Source organism: Salmo salar, chromosome ssa09, assembly GCF_905237065.1.
Source record: "Salmo salar chromosome ssa09, Ssal_v3.1, whole genome shotgun sequence".
In the NCBI taxonomy this organism is placed as follows: domain Eukaryota; kingdom Metazoa; phylum Chordata; class Actinopteri; order Salmoniformes; family Salmonidae; genus Salmo; species Salmo salar.
The window spans coordinates 145501719-145523594 of NC_059450.1; the positions used below are offsets into that span (position 1 = coordinate 145501719).

The 21876-nt window shown below is 41.3% G+C and overlaps 1 protein-coding gene and 1 pseudogene across 1 annotated transcript; one reads left to right on the forward strand and one right to left on the reverse strand.

Moving 5' to 3' along the window:
* The first annotated feature begins 256 nt into the window (after nucleotides 1–256).
* On the forward strand, nucleotides 257–9227 carry chrna10a (cholinergic receptor, nicotinic, alpha 10a). The gene is given in 6 exon segments (XM_045724766.1): nucleotides 257–539; nucleotides 2937–3082; nucleotides 3263–4285; nucleotides 4287–4328; nucleotides 4556–4841; nucleotides 5242–9227. Coding segments are annotated over 4 exon segments (1137 nt in total). The 5' UTR covers nucleotides 257–539; nucleotides 2937–3082; nucleotides 3263–4180; the 3' UTR covers nucleotides 5946–9227.
* LOC106613180 (olfactory receptor 1S2-like) lies at nucleotides 7552–14815 on the reverse strand (annotated as a pseudogene).
* Between the last annotated feature and the right edge of the window lie 7061 nt (nucleotides 14816–21876).

Sequence of the window (21876 nt, forward strand, 5' to 3'; positions counted from 1 at the left end):
TCATTGGTGGCTGAAGTGTCACGATGAAGTGTAAGAAATTGAAATAATTGATAAGCCAACTTTATATCACGGGAGCTGTCCGTGGTGCTGTTCTTGCGCATCACCAAATGCTGTAGCCTTATCTTTGATAGCCTGGCAATGCAAGTTGCCTCATGAAATAACCATATACATACTTTGAGAAAATGGGGGTATTTGGAAAAGACTCAAGTCAATGTTTTTGTTGTTGAGGATGATGATTTTTGGTCAATGGATAAGTCCCACGCGTCTTATTCAAATATATTATGTGTAAATTCCAATAGTGCTCAGTACGTCATGATGAGCCTCCACCCCGCCTCTAACCCCAGTCATCTCACGCTAACTATCATCTTTGTCAAGGCACAAGAGCAGTCTACAGCTATCCATCCCGGAACATAAACGTAATTTAAATGATGATCTGCTATATTTTTGGATATAGATAAGTGTAACCTGTAACAGCAAAATGAAACTATGTGGATTTCGAGGTTCCCTGAGTTGTATTTTCTGCTTGAATATTATTCCAGGTAGGCTATAGATTCTCTCTTTTGCTGAAGTATGTACAGTTGAAAATGGTAAATTCCCAATGTACATATTTAGGAATATATACGTTATGTTAAGTGTCCATATCAACTCACACTTACAGTCCAATCGCAATGATTGTTTCTCATTTTGGTTTTTCAGTCAACATCAGGCAAGTGGTGAGTTAAATGGTTTCATGACTGGTTTAGAATAGCCTCTTGACAGATAGCTTGTTGGATTTGTATTACATTAAGAGTTACTGAAGTAACTGATGTAAACTACATTATTAATGGTCTCTTAATGATGAATCATTGTGACATCTACAGTGGCTGATTATTTCCTCTGTCCCAGTCAGATTCTGATTAGATAACCCTCACAGCTGTTTCCCAGGCAGGAGGCAGGATCTCCCTGCCAGTTGTTTAGGTATCATCTTTTTCACAGTACCAGTCAAAACTTTGGACACACTGACTCATTCAAGGTGTTTTTTTGTTTGTATTTTTTTAACAATTTTTTTACATTGTTGAATAATAGCGAAGACATCAAAACTATAAAATAACACATATAGAATCATGTAATAACCAAAAAAGTGTTCAACAAATAAAAATCTATTTTATATTTGAGATTCTGGCATTCTTGGCATTCTCTCAACCAGCTTCATGAGGTAGTCACCTGGAATGCATTTCAATTAACAGGTGTGCCTTGTTAAAAGTTAATTTGTGGGATTTCTTTCCTTCTTAATGCGTTTGAGCCATTCAGTTGTGTTGTGACAAGTGGTGTCATATTTTATAGTTTTGATGTCTTCACTATTATTCTACAATGTAGAAAATAGTAAAAATAGAGAAAAACCCTGGAATAAGTAGGTGTGTCCAAACTTTTGACTGGTACTGTAAATTAATTCTGTGGCCCTTTTCTACAGCCTCCTCAAAAGGCTTTATTGAAACAGTGAGACCACTGTAAACAGTTGCTTCTGGCAGTGTTCTGAACTCAGTTATGTTTGTCAAGAATTTGAAATGAATTCTCTGAAAAAAAACCATGTAATTTAATACATGGGAAAACCATATATTCTCATAACAACATAATAATACAAAGAAACAGGATCTTAGATTGGAGAGAAAATGAAATGGTCCAGTAAATTCCAAGTATGCAGAAGATTGCACAACTGTATTTTGTTGAAAACTCATCCAAATAGTATTTGATCTTTCTATACAAATGAAGAAAAAATAATCAGCATAAAGGACTTTAGGGTGGCAGGTAGCCTAGCATTTAGAGCGTTGGGACGATAACCAAAAGGTTGCTGATTCGAATACCCGAGCAGGTAAGGTGAAAAATCTGTCGATGTACCCTTGAGCAAGGAAATTATCCCTAGTTTGCTCCAGGGGTGCCATACTACTATGACTGACTATGTAAAACAACACATTTCACTGCACCTATCCAGCTTATGTGACAATAAACTTTACATTTAACCTACAAGAACATGGTACAGTATGTCTATCAGAGTGTAATATAGCCTATCTGTGTTTATTTTCTATGGTGGTATTATATGGCAAATGTCCCATGGATTAGGGTGTGTATCAACATATCCCTGCTTGGGGTCAACAGATGCCTCAGTTGCATCTGCTGGCTCATAATGGAAGCTTTACTTGATCTCTTACTATAGCATCAGAAGCGTAATCTACTCCCAAATCCCCCTATGTCCCAGTGTTCTGCACCATCTGCCATGTGTTCACATGTTCTCTGACACACTGAGACTTTTACCCATGAACAGGTAACTGCCAAAATAAGGGAAACACATGAGTAGATGAGGGATACAAAGTACTGTATATTGAATGCAGGTGCTTCCACACAGGTACTGTTCCTGAGTTAATTACGCACTTAACACCCCATCATGCTTGGGTCATGTAAGCATGATGGGATATGTCTCTCTGTATATGTGTGTGTGTGTGTGTGTGTGTGTGTCACCAGATTTAAACCCAATTGAACACTTACGGGAAATTCTGAAGCGGCGCATGAGAGCATTTTCCACCACCATCAACAGAACACCAAACGATGGAATATCTAATGGAAGAATGGTAATACATCTCTCCAATAGAGTTCCAGACACTTGTAGAATCTATGCCAAGGCGCATTGAAGCTGTTCTGGTGGCTCGGCTATTAAGACTTTATGTTGGTGTTTCCTTTATTTTGGCAGTTACCTGTATATCTTTGTTCTGGCTGACATCAGGTTGTCACAGATTGTCATTTTTGAGTAAATGTATGACAATGATGTAGTGCTCAATAAATTACAATAAATTGATTGTGTTTTGGTGTTTGGGTGAGAATGATGTTCTTTCTTATACATTTTTAAATGTCATATTAGTCATTTTAGTCATTTAGCAGAGACTGTTCTCTGTGCCCTGTCCTAGCCTGTTGGAGTGCTCATGGGAAGTATGCCCAGAAGCTGCTGAATGATTTGTTTACTAACTACACCAGTGCCCTGAGACCAGTAGAGGAAACAGAAAACATCCTCAATGTGACCCTGCAGATCACCCTCTCACAGATAATTGACATGGTAACAGCTTTCTTACGTTTAAACTATGGCTATTTCAGCAATACAACAATAATAAAGAGATTCCCAAAAAGATCTACAAAAAATCTCTTAACATTCACATTTGGCATTTGAAATAGACGTCATATTCTAAGTGCTAAGTTAATAACTAGTGAAATGAAGCCCTTGTTCCCTCTGTTGCAGGATGAACGTAACCAGATCTTGACAGCATATCTGTGGATACGACAGGTGTGGGTAGACTCATACCTCACCTGGAGTAAAGATGATTATGATGGACTTGATACCATCCGTATACCTAGTAGTTATATATGGAGACCTGATATAGTCTTATATAACAAGTAGGTTGGACTGGTATTGGGTTCATCAAAGAGCTCTGTTGCTCCCACAATCCATTCCACACATCAACGTTGTTGTCAGTGTGAAGGCACAAGCGGAACACTCCTTGAAGACATTTATTCAAGGGAGTGTTCTGGTCGTTTTCTGCTTTTTATACACTACTGTATGTACTGGGAATCTGGGAAGTAACTGGCGGCTGGTAGCCTAGCGGTTAGAGTGTTCAGCCAATAACTGAAAGGTCACTAGTTTGAATACCCGAGCCGAAAAGTTGAAAAATCTGTCGATATGCCCTTGAGCAAAGCACTTAACACAAATCTGCTCCAGTAGTGCTGTACTATTGTTGCTGAGCCTGTAAAACAACACATTTCACTGCACCTATGTGACAATAAAACATCAAGGTTATAAAATGCAAAAACAAAGTGGAGGCAATCCACAAAAGAGCTATCTCTTTTCATAACGGGTCCACTCTTCTTCCATTGATTTTCTTGTGCCTTTGGCTAGTCCTGCTAGTCATGCCTGGTTGGTCCTGGTAGTTATGCCTGGTTGGTCCTGCTAGTCATGCCTGGTTGGTCCTGCTAGTCATGCCTGGTTGGTCCTGCTAGTCATGCCTGGTTGGTCCTGGTAGTTATGCCTGGTTGGTCCTGGTAGTTATGCCTGGTTGGTCCTGCTAGTCATGCCTGGTTGGTCCTGCTAGTCATGCCTGGTTGGTCCTGGTAGTTATGCCTGGTTGGTCCTGGTAGTTATGCCTGGTTGGTCCTGCTAGTCATGCCTGGTTGGTCCTTCTTCCCGTTTGATGTCCAGCAGTGCAGATTCACCTACGGCTCCTGGACCTACAACGGTAACCAGATGGACCTCCAGAATGCCATGGAACCACGCCGACCTGGCTGACGTGGTAGAGAATGTGGAATGGGAGGTGAATTAATTGATCACTTTTATTTGACCAATTTAAAATACATAGAGTTGCAACAATACACTCAATAAAAAAACCTTGATGATAAAAACACAGTACAGTTAACATATTTATACCATTGGGAAACACGGTCTAACTTCTTATCCTCTGTTTTGAACTCTGTCCATCTTTTCCCCAATGAATGAATGAATGACTGAATCACTTATTGCCATTGTGGTCCTGGTTCTCAGGTGCTGGGGATGCCTGCCAAGAGGAACATAATTCTGTATGGCTGCTGTGCTGAACCTTACCCTGATGTGACCTACACTCTCCAACTAAAGAGGAAGGCTTCCTTCTACGTGTTCAACCTGCTCATCCCGTGTGTGATGATCTCCTTCCTGGCTCCGCTGGGCTTCTACCTGCCGGCTGACTCTGGGGAGAAGGTGTCCCTGGGCATCACCGTCATGCTGGCTCTCACCGTGTTTCAGCTGCTGGTCGCTGAAACCATGCCTCCATCAGAGAACGTGCCACTTATTGGTGAGTGCAATCAGGGGTGGACTGGGACCAGAAATCGGCCCTGACGTTTCTAACACACTGGCCCATTATTTTACTTGAGTCCCCCACATCAGACTATTTTCTCCCTTGAGGCCCCCATTACTACCCAGATCATGATAATTTTGCAGAAAAAAAACAAGTGAGACAGGCCCACTAGGCTAAAAATGGACCAGCCCATCTGAAATTTTCCGAAATGCCAAATGGCCAGTCCGCCCCTGAGGGCAATCATTTAGCTAGTGATGAACATGTCCGTAACACTGTAGTTGATTGAACTTCATGCACTGTCTCTGTCAAGGGGAAAACAGGACCTTTAAAGTGACATCAGTACCATTCAATGTTAGATAGTGACAATAATACATGTTCCTCTTTCAATGTCCCACAGGAAAGTACTACATAGCCACCATGACCATGATAACAGCCTCCACGGCCCTGACCATCTTTATCACGAACATCCACCACTGTGGCCCAGACGCCAAGCCTGTGCCCAAGTGGGCCAAGATCTTCATTCTGCAGTACATGGCCAGGGTGTGCTTTGTATATGAAGTAGGGGAGAACTGCATGTTTTTCCAGCCTGAGAAACAGGACCCGCCACCTCAACCTACCTCTCAGAGGTGCAACAACTACACCATGAACGGACAAGCGGTCCAAGAAGACTTGATTCTGAAGGTGGAAAGAGGTCAAGACGGCATGACCCAGAAGATAATTGAGGAGACAGAAGATCAGTTGATAAGCCCCACCGGCTCCTTGGGGAGGAACCCCACCAACCACTACAGTGCCTGGAGAAACGGCATGTTCATGGACTGTGGGGACTCACCAGGGCTGGCTGCAGCCAGGAGGAGCCGGAATGGTGGAGTAGGAGAGAGTACAGGGAGAGAGGAGGTGTGTAAGACCCAGTGCACCTGTCAGCAACAGCAGCTCCTCCGAAATATTGAGTACATTGCCAACTGTTATAGAGATACGAGGGCCACAGCGAAAAGGACTGGGGAGTGGAAGAAGGTGGCGAAGGTGTTGGACCGATTCTTCATGTGGATCTTTTTCATCATGGTGTTTTCCATGAGCCTGCTCATCATGGGGAAAGCCATCTAACTTCATACCTGGGCTGTGTTCATTAGGTACAAAACAGGAGAAAACATGTTGAAGTGAAGGAAGTATTACCTGAAATGGTGTATCAAAATGTTTTCGGTTTTACACTTATTGAGGATAACCAAAATGAGAGAACAGGCAACATGTGCAATACGTTTGTAGTGATCAGTTTCCACTTTTCACCTCACACTTTTTTATACATTAAGGCCTAATCTGAACACAAGGATCAATTGAATCAATTGAATTTAATTGTTTGATATTCCAAATGTGTGTTTGTTACCTACATATGTTGTTATTGTTTACTTTTACAGTTTAGTTGTCATACAGATGTAGGATCTTAATTTGAGCCAGTTTGCTACAGCAGGAAAATAATCCTGCTGCAGTAACAGGAATGTGAATGATTATGTGGAATATAATTCATGGACATTTTTGTAGGGGTTGATACATTTTTCGTAAGAGAAAATCAAGTCTGAAATTTCAAAGTGGAAATTACAAACTTAAGAAGCCTTTTTAAACCTCACATAAACTACACATTTTAAATTTCCTGCAGTTCTCCTGCAAAAGGTTGATCAAATTAAGATCCTACATCTCTACATGTGGTGTGTGTAAGATCATTATTTGTAGTTTCTAGCATTAATTTAAAAGTGAACATGGGAATTGCAATACCTTAAATTACCATTCAGGGATGGTAAAACAGAAATTAATAGTTGATTTAAGCTTTTTGGGTTAATTTATCAACATTTAATAACACATGAAAATCAATTATGTTTGTGACATTTCAAAACACTTAAATAATCAATTACAGCATCACAATATCCAGTGCTTAATTTGTAAATCGGGAGGTTCCAGAACAAAAAGTGAGAGCGACATGGGGAGTTCTAAGGTACCAGAACGAATGAGAAAAAAAATCACCCTTATAATATAGCATTGCATGCATACTATCGCATGTGCGTAGTGACATAGAGCAGTAGAGTAGAGGCACTTACAAAAGTTGCACACATCGGGAAAATAATTTGTAGACTAGGGTCTGGGAAAAAATGTGGCCTTTTATAAACGCATTTCATGCAATTCTACGTCATTTTGCATGACTGGAGACTGGCATAATCTTTGACATTGACAAACTGAGAATATGAGATCAATGAAAACGACCTTGTCTTGAATCCATCAACATGCCTAGGAAATTCCTAAAAATGCTTTCCAGTTTCACTGACTCAACCAATGATGCGCTCATGCCAAAAAGCCTCGCTCTCTCTCTTTGGTAAAACAATATTTGGATGTTGATCAAATATTTTGCTTGCCTACAGCATAGTCTTCACTTTTCAGCAGGAGCCAATTGCTTTCCAACCTGTGCTTCCCCTCGACTGTATTTGAAATATTGCGAAAAAACGGTTTTGTCTGCATGCTGTTTTTTCACGGACAGATTTGCCGCGCGTTACCTACTGTAGGTTATTCGTTATTACTGGGCTACAATCCACAGCTAGGCTATTTAAAAAAATAAGCTATTGATCCTTGATGGCTAGATTATAGGCCTTCTCGTGGTGTAGTAGGCTATTCTGAATGATTTCATTAACAGACAGCAGTAATTCTATAATTTTAGCAAATGTATTTATCAGGGGTGCTGCAGTTCCTTCAGAACTGGTTCTATCAGGAAAAAATGATAAAGTGCATGAGAGATGAGAGTTGCAGGCTCATGTCTATCAGAGCAGAGATGGAGAGAGATCGTAGAAAGTTCATCTAATTCTAGTTATGTGAGAGATAGAGGCGCGCTTCTCACACAGGCACGGCCAAGCGTTGGTCTCAAACATCCGTTACAATGTGGCGCAAACCATAAACCCTGGCCGGCCCGACCCGACCCGAAACTACTCTTAGAATATTAGGCCCGGGATGAAAATCTACTATTTCACATAGCATTTTTGGGGGGACAGGAGTATTTACGAAGAGACAATTCGTATGAACTTTGACCGCTTTTATTATAATTTTTACATTGAAAAAAGTGGCAATTATTTTTCATGCCATGAGAGGTACCGGATACGGCCAAATAGGTACCGGAACAAAACAGTCCAAAACGGAGAGGTGCTGGATCCTGTTCTGGCAGGATTCGGCTGAAATGAAGCACTGACAATATCTCATCATACCATCATTTAGTGTGTGTCTGATATATTAAAAGTGGCAATTCAACTTTAACATGCAAGTGATATTGTTAAGAGAAACAAAGATTAGCACTTTAATTATTAGCTGTTATGTAAACCAGTCTTTATTGTCCGTTTATGGTGGATTGAACTGTATGTGTAGATCCTGAACTGTACATCATATGCGTTGCTTTGATGTGCCAACTTGTATTCCCTACTGATCTCACCTCTCTCCACAGAGAAATATTTAATTAGATCTGCTCAGACATCCAGCAAGTCTCCTGACAAATTACTGCATTTTGTATAGCTGAATATTGTAATTGACTGTTTATCCCCACAACGGTTCGAAAGTGTCCCTGTTGTACACCATCAGAGTCGCCCTTACCAGAACAGAGCTTTCTCAGCGCAGCCTTTGTCTCTTTGTTTCTTAAACTATAGATGATGGGATTCGTAACAGGAGTCAGGAAGCAGTTAACAATAGATATCAAGATTATAACTTCACAGTGAACGTTTTCAGATTTGGCACTGATGTAGACGCAGGGGTGAGCGAGGTAGAAGGTGAGGATGACAGTGAGATGTGCGAGCAGGTAGAGAAGGCTTTCATACGGCCCTCTGAAGATGCAATCTTGCAGACGGCTACAATGATGCTGAAGTAGGACCAAATAATGACAGTGAACGGGAAATAGATCGCTATTAAAGCTCACACAAGAGCCACGTCTATCAAAAAGGTTGTGTCCGAACAGGACAGTGAAACTACAGGAGGAAGGTCACAGAACCAAAAATGTATTTTGTTGCTACAGAAGGGCAATTGTGCTGCGAAAATGACACAGAAGACAGGTAAACGGAGTCCTGATGCCCATGCCGCTGTAGTCAACAGACCGCACAGTCTCTTACGCTTCGATCACACCGACTGTGTTTTGCGTTTTGATACACCAGAATGACATTAATTTCCAATGGAACGCTGCGTTTGCCTTACAGCATTGTGTTGCAGAGGCAGTTGCAGTGCGTTCTGTGTGGTGCATACGTTCGATTTATCGATTTATCGAACGTATGCATCAAATTCTATGCGTAGACTTGACAGAACGTAGCAAAATATGAATGTTGAATTTTTGTTGCACACATATCCAGTAAAAAAAATTGGGATTACATAATAAAAAGTTTAATTGCATAATTTCTTTACATGTTTTATTCATTTATTTGCCAAGTATATTATTATTCGATGACTTCCACAAATTAATTGACATACAAAATGCAATTTTGGAGGGAAATGCAATAATAAATAGTCAAGATAGCAGAGTAGGCTCTTTCAACAATGAGACCAACGTTGAGGAAGGTGGTCTTGATCGCGCTGTTGGGCCGGGACCAGCCCCGCCGAAAGCGCAGGTCAGTGTGGGTCCAGAGATGGTTAAAGTCCCGAAAGCAGACAGGGGAGTCCACCGTCTCATTCAAGAGCTTCGACTGTTTGGAGAGGAATTCCCAAGTTACTTTCGTCTGGACCGAAGCCAGATCGATCACCTGCTCCAGATGGTTGGAGCCAGGATCGCCCGGATGGATACCAACTACCGGGAGTCCATCAGCCCAATTGAACGCCTGGCGATTTTTCTCCGGTAAGGTACATTCTAGTACATTTTTAAAGCCTTTGATACCATAATTGATTGATATTTGATACATTGTTTTTATGTGCAACCTAGCTAGCTAAAGGGCTCTCTAGTTAATAGTCCTTATTTGACATCAGATGTACTTTTACAGAATGTTCATTAGGACTATAACTTTCCCAAAGTTGGTTTATAATCCTTTTTTAATTACGCAATGTTACCAAATGAAAAGAAAGTTGAGGTGCCTTCTGCCCTGATGAAGGTAGGCTAGTCTTCTCCAGGACCCATTGTTGTTCAAGACAGTTACAGTCATTCATTACATTCTTATTGGACTCACATACACTCTTAGAGGAAAAGGTTCCAAAAGTGTCCTTCTGCTTTCCCCATAGGATAACAATTTTTGGTTCCAGGTATAACCCTTTGGGGAAAATGTTCTACATGGAATCCAATAGGGTTCTACTTGGAACCAAAAAGGGATCTCCTGTGGGGACAGCCGGAGAACCCTTTTAAGTAGATAGTACCATTCTTTCTAAGAGTAGAGTTGGCCTGGGATACAGTTTATTGATATAGTCATAGACTGAATTGTACTGTTTCAAGGCATTGTTAATGATGGTTGATGAGTATTACAATATAATTAGTAGAGCATAATAAACTGTAATGAGGTAGCTATATGAGTAGATATAATATGTGTGTGGAATTCAAGTTACACACAATATTGATCATTATTTTGAATTATATTGCAGATTCTTGGCGACAGGGGACTCCTACAGGACCATAGGATTCAGCTTCCGAGTTGGACGGTCCACGGTGGCAGGCGTTGTCCCCTCTGTGGCACAAGCCATTTGGGACTGTCTGGTTGGTGAATACATGCCTGTCCCCAAGGAGGAAGACTGGAGGGCCATCGCTGCCGAGTTCCTGGAGAGGTGGAATTTCCCCAACTGTCTTGGCTCCATTGACGGGAAACATGTAGTAATCCAGGCTCCACGGTGCTCAGGTTCGCAATTCTACAACTACACGGGTACATATTCAGTTGTACTCTTGGCTGTAGTAGATGCCATCTACTCTTTCCGTGTTGTTGATGTTGGTGCTTACGGCAAGGGAAGTGATGGCGGGACCCTCCGGGACTCTGCCTTCGGCCAGGCACTTCAGGATGGCACCCTGGAGATTCCACCACCTGCATCACTCCCTGGGGCTGAAGACCTGGGACATGTTCCCAACGTCTTCGTTGACGATGAGGCCTTCCCTTTAGACCCAACCTCATGAGGCCCTACGCTGGACGCCAGCTGCCAAAGCCTGTAAGGATCTTTAACAAACGGCTGTCCAGGGCAAGGTTAGTTGTTGAATGCGCCTTTGGGATTCTGGCAGCCCGGTGGAGAATGTATCGGAGAGTGCTTGGTCTCAGCCCCTAAAATGTCGATGCCTGCGTGAAGGCCACATGTGTTCTCCACAACTACCTACGGAGGTCATTCCAGGAGCCGCTCTGGATGGAGATGGGCACGCCAAATGGTCACCTACCTGATGTCACCAGGGCAGGTGCCAACAACGCCACCAGACAGGCACTCCAGGTGAGGGAGAAGTTGACCACCTACTTCTCATCGTCAGCAGATGAAGTCCCATGGCAGTATGCCGTGGAGGGAAACAGCTCTTTTAAGAGCCCCATAACACAAAGGTTATTTTAAGAACCATCCACCATTGTCCAGAAAATTGCATTTTTTCCCCAGATTACTTTATGTATCATTGTCTCTTCATTTGGAAGCTATATTTAAGTGACATTTGGGAGTAAAGACCAGACCTTAACCCTTCCCTCTCCCATTAACGTCAGTATTATACACACCTGGCACGGTACATCAGGTGAGCAGGAGCACTAATTAAGGTTATACGACATACAGTTAGTATGATAACAAATAGTACAGTTTACCACCATGTTCACTGGCCTGACAAAATACAGGTGGAAAAAAAAGAAATTAGGAAGAGAATGTGTTTTTACTTTCATCTTGTCTTAGATCTGCAAAGGTTTAGGGAAGAAATAAGCAGATTAAGTCTAAATCAGATATTAATAAACAACTGAAACAACTGACTATGAAAACATTATAGTTTAATAAGTATTCAAGTACAGGAAAGAACATGATAGGTACGTGTGTTGTAAAATGTAAAAAAAAATGTAACTATTGAAAGAGGTGTGTGTGTGTAAAAAATGTAAAAAATGAATGTTTAGCCTGTAATCTATAAGAGAACATACAAGAGCATGTATTTTTGGCACAACTGCAGACAGATACAGGGACTACTCATAAAGCCTAGACGTAGTAGGGGAACTGCAGAGAGATACAGGGACTACTCATAAAGCCTAGACGTAGTAGGGGAACTGCAGACAGATACAGGGACTACTCATAAAGCCTAGACGTAGTAGGGGAACTGCAGACAGATACAGGGACTACTCATAAAGCCTAGACGTAGTAGGGGAACTGCAGACAGATACAGGGACTCTACTCATAAAGCCTAGACATAGTAGAGGAACTTCAGACATGGCCATAAAGAGCGAGAGAGCAGGGCACTGGAGATCTGAGGTACAGAGAGGAGTGGAGGAGAGGTGTGTGTGTGTGTGTCTCTGAAAAAAATAAATAATGTGTTGCCATAACACAGCGAAACAAACAAATGGCCCCTGGACGTCATGGACCAGTCGATGGAACATAACTTCACAAAAAGTTTCAACACCCTGGTTGTCAAGTGGTTTTAAATGAAATAAATATATTCACCTTTAGTCTCGTAAGAGACCAACAAGAGCATCTGTGAATTCTCCGGTGTACGAGTTTCAATTCTGTCAGTTCAGAAATCTATGTAACTGTCACGACTTCCGCTGAAGTCGGTCCCTCTCCTTGTTCGGGCGGCGTTCGGCGGTCGACGTCACCGACCTTCTAGCCATCGCTGATCCTCTTTTCATTTTCCTTTGGTTTTGTCTTGTCTTCCATCACACCTGGTTCCAATCCCATCAATTACATGTTGTGTATTTAACCCTCTGTTCCCCCTCATGTCCTTGTCAGTGATTATTTATTGTAAGTGCTTGTGAACGTCTGTCCTGGTGTACGTCGGGTTATGTACCCATTATTTGATTGCTCTGTTTTCCGGTGAGTTTTTTTGTTTTTAAACTACGCCGTTTGGAAACACAGTTTTTGTTCTCCTGCGTCTGACTTCTCTGCCGCCAGTACACACTCCTTGCAGTAACACAAATAATGAATGCTTTCCTAAGACTTTATAAACAAATGACTTTATGAATTGACTGAATTTAAACGGAACTGACGTGTGTGAAAAGAAAGGTACAATGAGGGAGGTCAAAACAACAACCAGACAACTCCTCTCCTCTTCCTGTCCTTCCTGTGAGCTGCTCGGCTAAATTGACTCCATCTCTGGAAGGGAAGAGAAAAACAACACATACAAGCTTAACATAATAGAACACCATAAAAGGTGAGATTTATGTTAACTAAATACTGCTTGTATAGTGTAGTTAGAGGCATAAATATTGGAACAGTGCGGTAAAGTTGGTAATACTCGCTGTTTACTCATGGAATTTGTATTTCAGATCAAAAGATGAATATGACAGGCAAATATTTAGACAGCAAAATGTTGTTTTGGGATATTTTTTAACCTAGAAACAACAGCTATACATTTGCCTCATATTAATACTTTGATCTGAAATACCAATTAGCCTACATGAGTATACTGTAAAAATGACCTACTTTACTTCACTGTCGCAACACTTGACACTACCTGTAATGTAGAGGAAAAAAATGAACCATTGAAAAGCAGCTGATACATTTTAACCTTGACTGCTGCTTTTCTTTGCTGAGGCAGCTTCTTCAGTGTTGACACCAGGCTCATGGCAGAGGGTCTCTTCATCCTCCTTCCTGTGAGCATCAGGTTGGGCTGCATCCCTCTCTACGGCTTGGAGGAGCCTCTGCTGAAATGAGTTGAGTGGCTCTGGGGGCTGGTACCTCCGATGACGCCTGGTGTGACGTTGTTCCTCTTCGTTTCTCTCTCTGTTTGTCTCCACGGCCACATCCTGTTCAATGAGGTCCTCAGTGGTCACTTCTGTGAGGTTCATAATAATCTCAGGTGGTCCGAGATCCAGAGGTGCTTCCTCCATTTCATCGTCTTCCATGGCTGCACCGGTGGTGGTCATACTCGTGGATGATGTAGACATTGTAGAGGGTCTCGCTGCACCGGTGGAGGCGATGGTCGCACTTGTAGATGACATTGAGGGTCTTGATGCACCGGTGGGGACAACACTTGTGGATGACATAGTAGAGGGTCTGGCTGTAAAATTGCCACTCGTTGCCATAGGCACAATAAATGGATCCAGAAAAGAAAGAACGTAGCAGAAGTGCCAAGGCTGCTGGCCTGAAGCTGCTGACCCAGACCTCTTCTTCTCTTTCTCTGCCCTTCTCTCTCTCTGATACCTGTCCCTGAGTCCTCTCCACTACCTCCTACAGTCTTCTTCTACATAGACATGATAAGCCAAACCATTACCTAGCATAACTATAGTTATTAGTTAGCTATCATGAACATGTCACCTACTGTACACACAGACATACACGGTTATCTGACCAAATGATCAGGGGTACAGTAGTATCTACCATTTCTATTACCATTTATCTGACATTCACACTCTTTCAAACATGATTATTTGGTAAAGTTATCAGGGGTAGTAACTAGCATAATTTAAATGACTATTTCTTTCACACACACACACCTCATTGGCTAGGTTAGCAAGATAGGTTAGCTAGCTAGCTAACGTTAACTAGCCACATCTAGCACAAGCTCACTACTAAATTCACATGGCAATCCTACTATCGTGGACACTTGTCTCCAAGCAGCATGTTTTGTGTTTATGTCCCTGTAGCTGTCAGCAGTTGTGTCAAAAAGACACGGTTTTGAGGATACTGCGAAAATGATTCTCTTCTCCATGTGTCCAACGGCATGCGACCATCTGCAAAATATACCTGCATCAGTATAGTTGCCTAGCTGCGCAAAATGTTATGCAGGAATGATGCAATGACGCAGTCGGTGTGTTTGAAGCGTTAGTGATAATGCTGCTGTAGCGTAAGGGATTGCAGATGGCGACATAGCGGCCATAGGCCATGACACACAGCAGCATGCTCTCGACGGTTTGAAATGACAAATACACATACAACTGGAGGGAACACTCTGAGTAGGAGATAGTTACGTCATTCCACAAACTCACTGATATCATCTTAGGCAGAACACTGGTCGATATCACAATGTCTACGAGGGACAGGTGGCTGAGGAAAATGTACATGGCTGACTGCAGCTTGGGGTCTGTCGCCACCAGGGTAAGTATGATGAGGTTTCCAATCAGGATCATCAGGTAGACCACCAATAGGAAGATGGCCAGCTATAGGTAGACGTTTTTCAGCCCGCTCTCAACCCAAATGAAGAGGAATTCAGTCACAACTGTCACGTTGGCTTGAAGGCAAGAGTCTTCTGGAGGTCAAGGAAGATCCTTTTACTAAGGTGCACAATATCAGCATTTGCTTGAGAAAGACAGAAATAGTTCTTATTTTGTATGAGACACTTTCTATATTGTGAAAGCTGTATTCAGGGCATTTATGTTGTTGACATGCCAGATTTGGATATTATTTGGACTATTTCTGTGAACAGACACAAAAAAAAGACATACAAACATGAATAATGAATCTCTATAGTATACACTACATTTAAATATAAACAATTTTGAATAGCCATTGATGCAAATGATGAATTGATGAATCTGGTATTGAATTAGCCCAACAACACCAATGGTTTGAAATGCCTGCCACCATACATTAACACTTACCGTCTGTGTACTGTACACAAAACAATGCTGCTTAATACAGTTTGCAAAAAATTATTCACTTAAGACTTCATTCACAGAGGAATATGGAAAAGATCAAACACCTGATAGTGGGTTGACAATTTGACTGACTAGTTTATCTCAATGTACAGGTCATCATGTGGACTTGATCTAGAGACCAAGTGTTGTGTTTCTGTTGATTTTATGGCCCTCCTGCAGTGCCCAGGGGGTTCCACACACCTCTGAATGCAAGCTCTCTCCTAGTTCAGAACATAGTTGGTTTCCTGGGATTATTCCAGACAATCAGGGTTTCACACAACAGTAGGCCTGTAACAGGTGTCATAAGGATCAGACCAAAACGCAGCGGGAACGTGTATACTCATCTTCTTTTTAATGTGAAGAAACAAATCACGTATACAAAACAAACGACACTAACAGTCCTATCAGGTGCTCAGACACTAAACAGGAGACAACTACCCACAAATCCCATAGTAAAAAAACACCCCTCTTAAATAAGACCTTCAATTAGAAGCAACGAGGAGCAGCTGCTTCCAATTGAAGGTCAACCCCATTAACTAAACATAGACATAGAAAGACTAGAACTAACATAGAAATAAACTAACAAGAACATAGCCCAACAAACCCCGAAACACTCTAAACAAACACCCCTCTTACATAATAACATAACCCAACAAACCCCGTACCACATAAAACAAACACCTCCTGCCACGTCCTGACCAAACTACAATAACAAATAACCCCTTTACTGGTCAGAACGTGACAAGGCCTAATAACTCCCAAGCATGCATTGATTGGTAATACGTGCATGGCATTCGTGGCAAATGAGAGCAGAGCTAAAACAAATAATAATAATGACTTTCTTCTGTGCCGCCCTTCACGTTGCATCATTATTTTTGCCTCTGATTGAGAGGGGTTGGGTTAAATGCAGAAAACACATTTCAGTTGAATGCATTCAGTTGTACAACTGACTAGCTATCCTCCTTTCCTTTCCTTTATGACTGGAGCACATCGTTTCTGATTAATTATGTCCAACACTTAATTTTGATCCTCTAAAATGTCTATATGCATGGATAGATGTTCAACAAACTCTTAACAAACTCCATTGGCTAGCTAGATATTAACTGCAGATGCTGATATAAAACAAACAGTTGTGTTGCCAGCAGGGAGTTGTACATGTCCTTTTAAAATGATGCTTAAATGTGTGTGATCGTTTTCAAATCTGAAAGCTCAAGTCAATATCAACCCAAAATGTATAGACACTGGTTTTACCCAAAATGTATAGACACTGGTTTTACTCAAAATGTAGAGACATTGGTTTTACCCAAAATGTAGAGACATTGGTTTTACACAAAATGTAGAGACATTGGTTTTACCCAAAATGTAGAGACATTGGTTTTACCCAAAATGTAGAGACATTGGTTTTACCCAAAATGTAGAAACATTGGTTTTACCCAAAATGTATAGACATTGGTTTTACCCAAAATGTAGAGACATTGGTTTTACCCAAAATGTAGAGACATTGGTTTTACCCAAAATGTAGAGACATTGGTTTTACCCAAAATGTAGAGACATTGGTTTTACCTTGCGGAGTAACTTTTTACCATGTCTAAGTAACAGAATCATATTCTCCAATTCAGACCTGCTCATTCATTGTTAAATAATAAAATCTATAAACTATCAAATAAAGAAAGTCGCACAATCCATATACAAACTCCCAGCAACTCAATGGGTATTTACCAACGTTTCGGCATCCCTGTATATTCCTCAGGGTCAATAATAATAATAATGAAATGTAAACATGGTGCATTATGGAATAACTTTATTGGAGACAGAAGTTTCAGGACAGAAGCCTCTATCTGTTTGTTCCTGAAACTGTAAACAAGTGGATTCACAAGAGGAGTTAAACACCGTTGACAATAGACATCAGATGATGACATTGGGATGAATATGATATGATTTAGCACTGATGTAGACACATGAATAAGCAATGTAGAAGGTAATGACAGCAATGAGATGAGGAGCAAGTAGAGAAAGTATTTTTTCCGCCCTTCAGATGTGGCAATTTTTCAAACGGATTTGATGATTTTACAATATGACCAAATTATGACAGTGAATGGAACATACATCACAAATAAAGCACATGCGAGGGCTAGATCTATCAAAAATATTGTTTCCAACCAGACAATGTAACAGTCGGAGGATAATCACAAAACCAATACATTATCTGATGACTACGGAAAGGTAGTTTTGATGCAAGAATGACATTCAATGCTGGGAGCCCATGTTATTGAGGCCAGGAACACACACTTTGATTGTCATAATGCTGTTGTAACATAAAGGATTGCAGATTAGCAACATAGCGGTTGTAGGCCACAGCACATAGGAGAAATCCCTCTGTAGTTTGGAATGTCAAATAGGTATACATCTGCAAGAAGTGACCTGCAAATGAAATGGACACATCATTCCACAAACACACTGATGTCATTTTATGTAGAACACTGGTGGTGATCACAATACTGGTGAGAGACAGATTACAGAGAAAAATATACATTGATGTGTGAAGTTTGGAGTGATGACCACCAGAGTGATGATCATGTTGTTGCCGATGACGAACATGATGTATACCAACAGAAGAAAGATGGCCAGCTCTGTGTAGATCTCCTTGAGACCCAGTTCCCGTCCATCTATCAGGAAATCTGAAAACAGGCTCACGTTGAACTCCAGTGGTTGAAAAACATCTGAAAAACATCATGAGAGGAATGAGATTTTCATCGAAGAGCATGCATCCACGAAGCGCCGTCTAAAACACATGCTGGTATATATTTACATAGCTAGCATATAGTCGGACACAGTGTAACTTAAAGGAATAGATTGTTAAGTAGCATAGTTGTTATGACATTATTATGAACACGTCGAACATCTGTATGCAGTAGTTTCACACACACATGTACACACACCACACACACACACACACACACACACACACACACACACACACACACACACACACACACACACACACACACACACACTGAGCATACAAAACATTAAGAACACCTGCTCTTTTTAAGCCTTGAGACAATGGAGACATGGATTGTGTATGTGTGCAATTCAGAGGGTGAATGTGCAAGACAAAAGATTTTAAGTGCCTTTGAACGGGGTATGGTAGTAGGTTCCAGGCGCACCAGTTTGTGTCAAGAACTGCAACGCTGCTGGGTTTTTCACACTCAACAGTTTCCCGTGTGTATGAAGAATGGTCCACCACCCAAAGGACATCCAGCCAACATGACACAACTGTGGGAAACATTGGAGTCAACATGGGCCAGCATCCCTGTGGAACACATTCAACACCTTGTATAGTCCATGTCCCGATGAATTAATGATGTTCTGAGGGCGGGGGGGGGTATACTCAGTGTATAGTGTAACTTTTTTAAATTGAAGAGTGACAGAAGTTACATGATAACATAATGAAATAATGGGCTTTTATTAAGGCTGAGGATTATATAAGAGTTAGTTTGATATGTGTTCAGGTAAAGACGTTTCACCATTAGACAACACTGCAAATTCCAAAGCAAAAAATGTTTTTCTGAGGTCTTGGCTGATTTCTTTTGATTTTCCCATGATGTCAAGCAAAGAGGCACTGAGTTTGATATATTTCAAGGCCTACCTTCAAACTCAGTGCCTCTTTGCTTGACATCATGGGAAAATCAAAAGAAATCAGCCAAGACCTCAGAAAATAAATTGTAGACCTCCACAAGTCTGGTTCATCCTTGGGAGCAATTTCCAAATGCCTGAAGGTACCACATTCATCTGTACAAACAATAGTACGCAAGTATAAACACCATGGGACCACGCAGCCGTCATACCGCTCAGGAAGGAGACGCGTTCTGTCTCCTAGAGATGAACGTGCTTTGGTGCAAAAAGTGCAAACCAATCCTTGTGAAGATGCTGGAAGAAACAGGTCCTATATTGACATAACCTGAAAGGCCGCTCAGCAAGGAAGAAGCCACTGCTCCAAAACCACCATAAAAAAACAGACTACGGTTTGCAACTGCACATGGGGACAAAGATCGTACTTTTTGGAGAAATGTCCTCTGGTCTGATGAAACAAAAATAGAACTGTTTGGCCATAATGACCATCGTTATGTTTGGAGGAAAAAGGAAGCGGTTTACACGTGTCACGACTCCTGCCGAGGGTGACTCCTCTCCCTGTTCGGGTGGCGCTCGGCGGTCGTCGTCACCGGCCTACTAGCTGCCACCGATCCCTTTTTCCTTTTCTGTTGGTTTTGTCTTTATTGGTTTCACCTGTGTCTTATTAGTGTTTAGTTGGGTATTCAAGCCCGTTTCCCCACCTGTTCTGTGTGTGGGCTTATTTCTGTCGTTCACTGTGTTTCGTGTAGTAGTACGTGTTTTTTGGATCCTTGTGTTTTTTGATTACACCCTGTTGTTGTTCTTGGGTGTATATTCTTTTGACGGTGCATTCATTAAAGCCCGATAGCAAACATTCTTGTTTCCTGCGCCTGACTCCACACCCACTACATCAAGCGTTACAACACGCCGAAGAACACCATCCCAACCGTGAAGCACAGGGGTGGCAGCATCATGTTGTGGGGGTGCTTTGCTGCAGGAGGGACTGGTGCGCATCACATAATAGATGGCATCATGAGGATGGGAAATTATGTGGATATATTGAAGCAACATCTCAAGACATCAGTCAGGAAGTTAAAGCTTGGTCGCAAATGGGTCTTCCAAATGGACAATGACCCCAAGCACATTTCCAAAGTTGTGGCAAAATGGCTTAAGGACAACAAAGTCAAGGTATTGGAGTGGCCATCACAAAGCCTTGACCTCAACCCTATAGAACATTTGTGGGCAGAACTGAAAAAGCGTGTGCGAGCAAGGAGGCCTACAAACCTGACTCAGTTACACAAGCTCTGTCAGGAGGAATGGGCCAAAATTCACCCAACTTATTGTGGGAAGCTTGTGGAAGGCTACCCGAAATGTTTGACCCAAGTTAAACAATTTTAAAGGCAATGCTACCAAATACTAATTGAGTGTATGTAAACTTCTGACCCACTGGGAATGTGATGAAAGAAATAAAAGCTGAAATAAATCATTCTCTCTGTTATTATTTTTGACATTTCACATTCTTAAAATAAAGTGGTGATCCTAACTGACCTAAGACAGGGAATATTTACTCTGATTAAATGTCAGGAATTGTGAAAAACTGAGTTTAAATGTATTTGGCTAAGGTGTATGTAAACTTCCGACTTCATCTGTAACTGCCTGTAGCTGAGGACCTGAAGCAAGGAGATGCATATTCTTAATACCATTTGAAAGGAAACACTTTGACGATTGTGGAAATGTGAAATGAATGTAGAAGAATATAATACTTTCGATCTGGTGAAAGATAATAAAAAAAAACATAGTTTTTTTGTACCATGATCTTTTAAATGCAAGAGAAAGGCCAAAATGTATTATTCCAGCCCAGGCGCAATATAGATTTTGGCCACTAGATGGCAGCATTGTGTGTGCACCGTTTTACTGATCCAATGAACCATTGCATTTCTGTTCAAAATGTTGTATCAAGACTGCCCAAATGTGCCTAATTGGTTTATTAATAACTTTTCAAGTTCATAACTGTGCACTCTCCTCAAACAATAGCATGGTATTCTTTCACTGTAATTATTATTATTCTTATTTTTTAAATGTAACCTTTATTTAACTTGGCAAGTCAGTTAAGAACAAATTCTTATTTACAATGATGACTACCTCGGCCAATCCTGGACGACGCTGGGCCAATTGTGAGCCGCCCTATGGGACTCCCAATCACGGCCGGATGTGACGCAGCCTGGATAGCTACTGTAAATTGGACAGTGCAGTTAGATTAACAAGAATTTAAGATTTCTGCCAATATCAGATATGTCTATGTCCTGGGAAATGGTCTTATTACTTACAACCTCATGCTAATCGCATTAGCCTATGTTAGCTCAACCGTCCCGTGGGGGACCCACCAATCCTGTAGAGGCAAAACACTATTTTTGCACACATAGTGAGTGGATGCAACTTATTATGTGACTTGTTAAGCTAATGTTTACTCCTGAACTTATTTTGGCTTACCATAACAAATTGGTTTAATACTTATTGACTCAAGACATTTCAGCTTAGAATTTTTTATTAATATGTAAAGATTTCTAAAAACTTAACTCCAGTTTGACATTATGGGGTATTGTGTGTAAGCCAGTGACACCAAATCTCAATTTAATCTATTTTAAATTCAGTCTTTAACGCAACAAACTGTGGAATAAGTCAAGGGGTGTGAGTACTTTCTGAAGGCACATTAT